The sequence below is a fragment of the Hypanus sabinus genome, unplaced genomic scaffold (genome assembly GCF_030144855.1).
Source record: "Hypanus sabinus isolate sHypSab1 unplaced genomic scaffold, sHypSab1.hap1 scaffold_93, whole genome shotgun sequence".
NCBI lineage: Eukaryota > Metazoa > Chordata > Chondrichthyes > Myliobatiformes > Dasyatidae > Hypanus > Hypanus sabinus.
The window spans coordinates 783,321-793,682 of NW_026781783.1; the positions used below are offsets into that span (position 1 = coordinate 783,321).

The 10,362-nt window shown below is 44.5% G+C and overlaps 1 protein-coding gene across 1 annotated transcript in view; it reads right to left on the reverse strand.

The window, feature by feature from the left end:
- LOC132390500 (uncharacterized) overlaps positions 1–10,362 on the reverse strand; it is a 105,963-nt gene that overhangs the window by 57,388 nt on the left and 38,213 nt on the right. Inside the window, exons 17-22 of the mRNA XM_059963114.1 lie at positions 8,257–8,427; positions 7,931–8,101; positions 7,603–7,773; positions 7,272–7,442; positions 6,972–7,142; positions 6,649–6,816 (exon numbers count right to left, since the gene is read on the reverse strand). Of these exons, the coding sequence (XP_059819097.1) occupies positions 6,649–6,816; positions 6,972–7,142; positions 7,272–7,442; positions 7,603–7,773; positions 7,931–8,101; positions 8,257–8,427 (1,023 nt within the window). The remainder of the gene's footprint in view (positions 1–6,648; positions 6,817–6,971; positions 7,143–7,271; positions 7,443–7,602; positions 7,774–7,930; positions 8,102–8,256; positions 8,428–10,362) is intronic.

A 10,362-nucleotide genomic window follows, 5' to 3' on the forward strand; every position in this document is an offset into this window, starting at 1 on the left:
CTTTTGACTCAGGATTTCCATTGATTTAGTCAGGAGTAAGTTTGGTGAGTCTCATTTACTCAAACACTGGTCCTTTAGACATTATATACTGTACAAAATAAAGTAGGAAATAGTTGAGGTGAGAATGCATGGATCAGTTAAGTCTGTCAGACCCAGTTGCAATCACTCCAGGCCTGTAATGTACTGTCAATATTCCAGCTCTTTAAAGTCACTCACATTCCCTTGGTGTTTGCTCATTTGAAGATCTTGCATCTTCTGAAGTAGCTTTTGGTCGGTTCAGAGTTTGGAGATGGAAAGAGGGGTGTTTATAACCATATAACAATCACAGCACAGAAACAGGCCATCTCGGCCCTCCTAGTCCATTCCAAACTCTTACCCTCACCTAGTCCCACCTACCCACACTCAGCCCATAACCCTCCACTCCTTTCCTGTCTATATACCTATCCAATTTTACCTTAAATGACACAACTGAACTGACCTCTACTACTTCTACAGGAAGCTCATTCCACACAGCTATCACTCTCTGAGTAAAGAAATACCCCCTCGTGTTTCCCTTAAACTTCTGCCCACTAACTCTCAAATAATGACCTCTCGTTTGAATCTCCCCTACTCTCAATGGAAACAGCCTATTCACGTCAACTCTATCTATCCCTCTCAAAATTTGAAATACCTCAATCAAATCCCCCCTCAACGTTCTACGCTCCAATGAATAGAGACCTAAATTGTTCAACCTTTCTCTGTAACTTAAGTGCTGAAACCCAGGTAACATCCTAGTAAATCGTCTCTGCACACTCTCTAATTTATTGATATCTTTCCTATAATTCGGTGACCAGAATTGTACACAATTTACTATCTTGCAAAAAGAAGTAATTACTTGCTGCAGACTCACGACCCATACCCTGTACATTATCAACCATATTATTGACATAGATGACGTAGCAATGGGTGTCACCCTGGGGAGCTCCAGGAGGCACGGGCCTTGACTCCAATAAACAGCCTCCCATCATCACCATCTGCTTCCTACCATCGAGCTGTTCCCAGACTCTGGGCTCTGTGACAATCACGATGTCAGCAGCAAAATTAGACTGATTAATATAAAGAAAGATTTGTTGTTTCATCAAAGCTGACTGAAGCAATGGACCAGATCCTCCTCTGCGTACAACTAAATCTGCCCTAGGACCCATCCTCCTGGGTCACACTGTGTCTGATAACCTACATCCCCAACCTCCTTCCACCCCGTCAGTATCCCCACAACTTTCCCACCATTTATCCCACACCGATACATGTAGACAGATCCTCATCACCGACATCCACTCTCACCGCTTGGGGAACCAGAACTAACTGATCCTACATTCCTGTCCCAGACTGTCCAGCCGTCTGGCTCGGTCCCGGCCCTTTCCCACTGAAGCCAACCTTCGACTTACACAAACCTGAAATCAGATCCTTCCTCATCGCTGCCCAACCAGGCTCAGTTAAGAAGCCTCGTGCGTGGCACCTTGTCAAAGGTCTGAAAATCCAAGTACACAACATCAACCAATTCTCCTTTGTCTACCCTGCTTATTATTTCTCAAAGCATTCCAACAAATTGATCAGGCAAGGTTTTCCCTTGAGGAAACAATGCTGACTCTGGCCTATTTTATCTTGTGCCTCCAAGTGTCCCAGATTCACATCCTTAACAATCGACTCCAACATCTTTCAAATCACTGTCAGACCTAGTGGCCTATAGTTTCCCTTCTTCTGCCTCTCTCCCTTCTTGAAGAGTGGAGTGACTTTTGTAATTTTCCAGTCTTCCAGAACCATTTCTGAATTGAGTGATTCTTGAAGGATAATTATTAATGCCTCCACAATCTCTCCGGCCATCTCATTCAGAACTGTGGGTGCAAACCATTTGGTCCAGGTGACTTATCTGCCTTCAGATTCCCAAGAACCTCCTCTTCTTGTGGTCCCTTCACTGGAAGAGAGCCATGGAACCAAAAACCCTATTCCCTCCCCCCTCCACAAACATGATGTCATGCATGGGTTTGCTACACCGGGGTCTGACATCACATGTGCGGTTCCTTACGTCTGCAGGTTTGTTTCTCGTGGTTGTGCAGTTTAATCTTTCTTCCGTTCGGACAAGGGAGTGAGATCCAGATCTGTCACGTCATCTCATTGTGGGTGGGCATCTTTTTCATTGACTCCATTCCACTGTTACAAATTGCCGAAGTGCAGCCAATGTTTCGAGGTATATACCCCGATTAATGCAAGAAGGAAGCCTTTTCTGTTTTTCTGGGCTTCTCAAACATTTGTACACTTCAGTGAAATCTCCCTCCAGAAATTCCAGTGGGGAAGCTCAGTCTGTCTAATATTTCCACACAGTTAAAGTGGGGAATTGTTTATTATTGTCATGTACCGAGGTTCAGTGAAAATATTCTCTTGCATACCATCCTCTCAGATCAACACATTACAACAGTAGATGATGGTAAAACATTAACAGAGTGTAACAAAGCATTATGGTTACAGAGAAAATGCATTGCAGGTGGACATATGGTGCAAGGTCCCATCAAGTTACATTGTGAAGTCAAGAGTCCATCTTATAATGCTGAGGAATATTCAGTTTGCTTATAACAGTAGAATGGAAAATGTCCCTAGGCCTGGTGGTACATTTTCTGTTTATTGTTTTCTTTTATCTTGCACCCGATGGGTGATTGAGAATTGAGAATGTCCGGTCTGGATTTCCGGGAATCTTTCACTATGTTGCCTGATTTACTGAGGCAGCAGGAAGTATAAAGCGAGTCCATGGAGGGGAGGCTTGTTTCCATGATGTGCTCAGCGAAGTCCACAGTTCTCTGCTATTTCTTGAAGTCAACAAAAGAGAGTAGCCATACAAAGGTGTGATGTATCCGGATGGGATACTTTTTAATGGTGTAAACTTAAATTCACCGGACCAATAACCACATCACAAGCAGTTCTTTACTTTATCCTTACGACCAGTTTATTTGTTCGAACTCAGCCGGTGAGAAGCTCGGAGCCAAGCATCAGAGAGACAGAATTCCTCTCCCTCTGGCGGCTCGTGATGAACCTCTGTGTAACATGCAGAAGTGTTACAGTTTATAGAACTAGGAAACAAAGAGCACTTTAGTTCAAACGGTACTCCCAGCAAGTCTGTCGGAGCAAAACTTAATTTCTTAGATTAGAGAGTCCACTAAATCAGGGTTTTAATTAGAAGTGAATGTTCTGTCCAATCCTTAACAGATATTCTGCTTCGTTAGAGAAAGAAGTGAACTCAGTTCAATTCGTGTCTCATGAGAACTCAACTCCACATCACGTTCCCAAGAGACATCTCTGAGTCGTTAATCTAAACATGCTGCCTGTAGATTCCTCAGTAAGGGACAAATTTGCACACTATCCAGAACAGAGCACACATAATTTTGCACTTAATTTTAACCCATTATTTACAAGAGTCCAAGAATCATTTCCTATGTCCTCCAATACCCTTAAAACTTCATCATTCCTCCTTTTTATTATTACATGATAACCTTTCAGAACAGATTGTTGCTTCTACAACATGATACAAAACATGTCCAAGGGCTCAGTAGGATACAGACAATAATGAAAATTAATGTAATCAGACTTCTGAAATGCAAAAGCAATCACCAGAAGTCCCCGAATATATTGAAGGGCCAGGGCCACCCTCTCTGCCTTACTGGTCCCAAAATTGTGCAGCTTACTGCCAACATCTTGTATTTTCTGAATCTCTTGGATTATGTGTTTAGACAAGTCAGTAATATTGGAAGATCCATCAGGGAGATAAGTACAGCATTCCTTACCTTTGATAGCACAGGTCCCTCCTATTTCTGCTAACATAAAGTCTTGGGCTTCCGATTCTGTTGCACCATTTGGCAAACTGCAATCATCTCAGTTACCTGTGCTTGAGTGACAGTCAGTGCTCCAACTGTATTATTGGCCAATTCTCCTAGAGCGGCTGCTAAATTAATTATTTCCCTGGAATTTCTGGCTACCCTATAGGAGGGAAAGGCAATCATCCAAAATCTCTCAGATTCCGTTATACCCCTTCATTGCCTATTGCAATGGGTGATCCTGAGGCTGAGCCAGGATCCTCAAGTGTGGCACAAGGTTGGCCAAGTAGCAACAACCACTCCGACCCTCATCCTTCCCTCGAAAACCCATCTGGTAGGGTGTGGTTCCATGCCACTGTCCTGTTCTTTCTCCTGGCAGCCAGGGATAGGACCTATTTCCACAAACCCTATAAGTTCCATTTAGTGATCCAGGGGTATCATAAGTTTGATTCTTGGTACAGATACTACATCCCACTTGATAGAGTGCACTCTCATTAAGTATTAATCAACAAGTATAGTCGGCCCTCCTTATCTGTGGATTCTGCATGCACAAATTCAACCAACCGCGCTCCGCGAAAACTGGTCAGTGCTCTTCCTGCACTTGTTGTTCGAGCATGTACAGACTTTTTTTCTTGTCATGATTCCCTAAACAATGCAGTATAACAACTATTTTACATAGCATTTACATTGTATTTGGTATTATAAGTAATCTAGAGATGATTTAAAGTATACATGTGCATGAGTTATTGTGCATCGGGATTGAAAAAAATCATAAGTTCTCTTACTAAGTAAGTCAGAACAGGTTCATACTTTATTATTTAGTGTCAATTAGTCAAACGTTTGTCTTAGTATATACTGTATATTTTCCTTTTCTATGCATATAAAACACTTAAGAACGTATGTTTCGGCACCGGGCTCGGGAAGTTCCCGAGTTCGATCTGGTGACAGATCGTTGTGGAGTGTGTTCTCCACCGTGCTGGGTTGATGTGGAGGATCAAATATTGGGGTCCCGTTTTTGCAAAATTATCGTCATCTTCGATTTCATCCTGGTCTACTTCTCGACCCTAGAAATCAAATGTGACTGTTAACCGCTAGGGTTCTAATAACCACCTGTACTCCCCTGCCCATTTGTGACCCCTTCCACGCTCGCCCACTCCCTGGACCCTGTATACGTCGCGGTCTCTTTGAACTCTTCTACAGACATTCAACTTTGTGTGTATGTGTCGGGGGGTGGGTCCTTGTGCTACAGCTTCAACCTGAGAATGTTCACTCTAATCCACTTCAACTCGAGTATTTAGCTGATATATCTTACCAGAGACTGTTTCTCCATGTCCGGGCACGAGAGGGCGTGATTGGATAGCGCATAGGAGGCTTCATTCTGTGCCTGGCCCTGTGTGTGTGTGATGGGATGGTATGAAGGAAGCTTCTCTCTGTGTCTCACTCTGGGAGTGTGTGATGGGACGATATCGAGGGAGTTTCAGTCTGTGTCTGACGTCAGGAGTGTTTGATGGGACAGTGTGGAGGGAACTTCACTCCGTGTTTAACGCCGGTATACCATCCCCAATCCCCTTTCGTAGTCGGGACCTTAGTGGACTCAGGTCAGATATTATAGTTGATTTTAACAGTCTGCGGGGTCGCAGGAGGGGGTCAGTTAGGCAGGATGTTAGTTGGGTTGGGCACCCAGACTCTGCCAGTCCGACCTCCCTCAACCTGGAGCTGAGACGCTGCTGACACTGTGAGGAGCTCCGTCCGACACCAAAATAGGAAGTTACTGCCATTTATTGATTTCATCAGGACATAAAAAATTAAACAATGTGTGAGATGCTGACGTGCGGGAATAAATAAGTTGCTTCTGGCTCACTCACAGTCACGCGCATTAGATTTCGGATGAGACAAGGTTGGACAGAGCAGAGCTGAAAAATGAGAAAAAGTCCACCACTGAGGAAGAGTTGTTAGTGCATAAATGTCGATGGGAGATAGTGGACGAGAACCACCTGAAGAAAAGGAAGAATCGCTGGAAGTCAGAAATGAAGGGGGGTCGGGGATGGAGATCCCACAGGAGGAAGTGGGATGGGAAAGAAAAATCCCACAGAAAGAAGGTGGATGGGGAAGAGAGATCATACAGGAGGAAGTGGGATGGGAAAGAAAAATCCCACAGGAAGAAGGTGGATGGGGAAGAGAGATCACACAGGAGGAAGTGGGATGGGAAAGAAAAATCCCACAGGAAGAAGGTGGGTGGGGAAGAGAGATCACACAGGAGGAAGGGGGATGGGTAGGGAATCCCATAGGAGGAAGGGGGTCGGGGATGGAGATCCCACAGGAGGAAGGGGGATGGGAAAGAAAAATCCCACAGGAAGAAGGTGGATGGGGAAGAGAGATCCCACAGATGGAAGGGGGATAGGGAAGAGAGATCCCACAGGAAGAAGGGGGATGGGGAAGAGAAATCACACAGGAGGAAGGGGGATGGGGAAGAGAGATCCCACAGGAGGAAGGGGGACAGGGAAGAGAGATCCCACAGGAGGAAGGGAGATGGGGAAGAGAGATCCCACAGGAGGAAGTGGGATGGGAAAGAAAAATCCCACAGGAAGAAGGTGGATGGGGAAGAGAGATCCCACAGGAGGAAGGGGACGGGGAAGAGTGATCCCACAGGAGGAAGGGGAATGCGAAAGAGAGATCACACAGGAGGAAGGGGGATGGGGAAGAGAAATCCCCAGTGTTGATCAGTAAGACAATTACTGATCACATTAATGTTCAGTGTCAGACACCCAGTAATTGTAAACACAATCTCCCACAGTCTGGTACTTACCACAGTTTCTGTATTTTACACTCCTGGTTCCTAAGAGCCGCAGACACCAGTTCTACTCCTGAATCTCCCAGTTTATTATTACTCAGGTCCAGCTCCGTCAGTGATGGGTTTGCACTGAGAGCGGAGACGAGCTCCTCGGCCCCAGAATCTGTGAGACCGACATCATACAGCCTGGATATGAGAAAGAGTGAGGGTGAAGGACACAGAGAGACGGGAGACGGTACAAATCCCCAGTGTTAAACAGTAACACAAATACTGATCATATTAATGTTCATTGTCAGACACCCAGTGACTGTCAACTCCATTTTCCACAGTCTGGTACTAACCACAGCTTCTGTATTTTACACCCCGAGTTCCTCAGAGCCGCAGACACCAGTTTCACTCCTGAATCTCCCAGTTTATTACCACCCAGGTTCAGTTCCATCAGTGATGGGTTTCTACGGAGAGTGGTGGCAAGATCCTTGGCACCAGAACTTGTGAGACCAACATTCCTCAGCCTGGAGATGAGAGTGAGTGAGGGTGAAGGACACAGAGAGACAGGAGATAGGACAATTACTGATTATATTAATGTTCATTGTCAGACACTCAGTGACTGTAAACACAATCTCTCACCGTCTGATACTGACCACAGTTTCTGTATTTTACACTTTGAGTTCTTTAGAGCCGCAGACACCAGTTTCACTCCTGAATCTCCCAGTTTATTATCATTCAGGTTCAGCTCTGTCAGTGATGGGTTCATGCTGAGAGCGGAGGCAAGATCCTTGGCACCAGAATCTGTGAGACCGACGTTCCACAGCCTGAAGTTAAGAGTGAGTGTGGTTGAAGGGCACAAAGAGACAGGAGACAATACATTTCCTATTTGTTTATCAGTAGCAGAATTACGGTACTGATCATATTAATATTCAGTTTCAGGCACCCAGTGAGTGTAAACACAATCTCCCAGAGTCTGGTACCTACCCCAATTCCTGTAATTTACACCCTGATTTCAACAGAGCCGCAGACACCAGTTTTACTCCTGCATCTCCCAACTTATTATCATTCAGACTGAGCACCATTAGTGAAGGGTTTCTACTGAGAGCAGAGGCAAGATCTCCGGCAGCAGAATCTGTGAGGCCGACATTCCATAGCCTGGCGATAAGAGAGAGTGAGGGTGAAGGACACAGAGAGACAGGAGACGGTACAAATCTCCAGCGTTTATCGGTCGCACAATTACTGATCACATTAATGTTCAGTGTGCCAGACACCCAATCACTGTAAACATAATCTCACGCAGTCTGGTACTTACCACAGTTTCTGTATTTTACACTCTGGGTTCCTCAGAGCCGCAGACACCAGTTTTACTCCTGAATCTCCCAGTTTATTACCTCCCAGGTTCAGCTCCGTCAGTGATGGGTTTGTATTGAGAGCGGAGGCGAGATCCTCGGCACCAGAATCTGTGAGACCGACATCCCTGAGCCTGGAGACGAGAGAGAGTAAGTTTGAAGGACACAGAGAGGCAGGAGATGGTACAAATCCCCAGTGTTTATCAGTAATGCAATTACTGATCACATTAATGTTCAGTGTCAGACACCCAGTGACTGTAAACACAATCTCCCACAGTCTAGTACTTACCACAGTTTCTGTATTTTACGCTTCGGGTTCCTTAGAGCCGCAGACACCAGCTTCACTCCTAAATCTCCCAGTTTATTATCATTCAGGTTCAGCTCCGTCAGTGATTTGTTTGTACTGAGAGCGGAGACAAGATCCTTCGCACCAGAATCTGTGAGACCAACATCCCTCAACCTGGAGATTAGATAGAGTGAGGGTGAAAGGCACAGAGAGACAGGAGATGGTACAAATGCACAGTGTTCAAATGCACAAATGCACTGCAATAAAGCGAAATGATATTGGCTCAAAAGATCAGGATAACGAAATAATTTGGGTAGAAATAAGAAATAGTAAAGGGAAAAAAGCAGTGGTGGGGGTAGTCTATAGGCCTCCAAACATCTGTAACTCAGTTGGTCAGAGCATAAATAAGGAAATAGTTGGGGCTTCTAATAAGGGAACAGCTATAATTATGGGGGATTTTAACTTTCATATTGACTGGACTAATCAAGTTGGCAGTCTTGAAGAAGTGTTTATTGAGTGTATTCGGGATGGGTTCCTTGAACAATACGTTACTGAGCCGACAAGGGGGCAAGCAGTCTTAGATCTGGTCCTGTGTAATGAGACAGGACTAATAAAAAATGTCCTAGTAAAGGATCCCCTTGGAATGAGTGACCATAACATGGTCGAATTCCATATTCAATTAGAGGATAAGAGGGTTGGATCTCAAACAAGCGTACTGAGCTTAAATAAAGGAGACTATGATGGTATGAGAGTGGAATTGCTTAAGATGGATTGGGAAAATAGATTAAAGGGTAGATCGGTACTTGATCAGTGGTGTATATTTAAGGAGTTATTTTACAATTATCAAGAAAAATATATTCCACTGAAGTGTAAAGGGGGTTTCTTTTTTTTTCTTTGTTACTGTTGGGAAAGGGTTTCTTCTTTTTGTTAACTAGCAAGAATGCTAATTTACCGATAATGAGAATGGTATTCCTTTGTAAACCAAATGGGGATTAATGTTCTTTCTTCTGAGTCTGTAAGCATTTGTTGACGGGCTTTTGGGCAGATCGGCGCGAGGGGGTCGAGAGAGAGGACACAATGCTGTAAATTCGGCAACGATCGGACCCCAAGCGGGGCTCCGAGGCCGGGAGGTATTCCAAGGAGGGGGGATGAAGCTAGATGTGCTTGGTTGACCACTTGGAGGGTCCTGAGCTGTTTGGAGAGTCGAGGAGTTCAGAGGGTCCTGAGCTGCAAGTCAAGGAGTTCAGAGGGTCCTGTGCTGCGAGTCGAGGAGTTCGGAGGGTCCTGAGCTGCGAGTCGAGGAGTTCGGAGGGTCCTGTGCTGCGAGTCGAGGAGTTCGGAGGGGATCGAATGGTGGCCAGAATACTTCAGAAATTGAGATCCAATGGTTGTGCACGAAGTGGTTTGGACTTTGATAATTTGGCGCCTTTTCTTTATTTTTTCTTCTTCATATATACTGTATCGTTATTAATCACTTAGTTATAGTAACCTTTATAAATTGTACTCATTTAATCGCATATGGTGTACTGTCTGTTTTTGGGCGTGGCAGGGACATCACACAGCATCCACACCAGCTGATTACCCAGTTTGGCAGGGGCGAAGGCTGCTCCCCCTAGATGAGAATAAGCTGAGCGAGCCTCAGGCGACCCAGGGGGTTACAGAAAAAAAAGGGTGTAAAAGAAAAAATAGTTATCCGTGGCTAAGTAAAGAAATAAAGCAAAGTATACGACTAAAAAGAAAGTTATATAAGGTAGCTAAATCTAGTGGGAAGATTGAAGATTGAGAAGCTTTTAAAGATCAGCAGCAAATAACAAAAAGATTGATTAAGAAGGGACAGATAGATTATGAAAGTAAATTGGCGAAAAACATAAAAGCAGATAGTAAGAGTTTTTATAGTTACATAAAAAGAAAAAGGGTGACTAAAGTAAATGTTGGTCCCCCAGAAGATGAGACCGGGAAATTAATGGTAGGGGACAAGGAGATGGCGGAAACGCTGAACAAATATTTTGTATCAGTTTTTACAGTAGAGGACACTCAAAATATCCCAACACTGGATAAACGGGGGTTCTAGGGGGAGAGAAGCTAACTACGATTCAAATCACCAAGGAA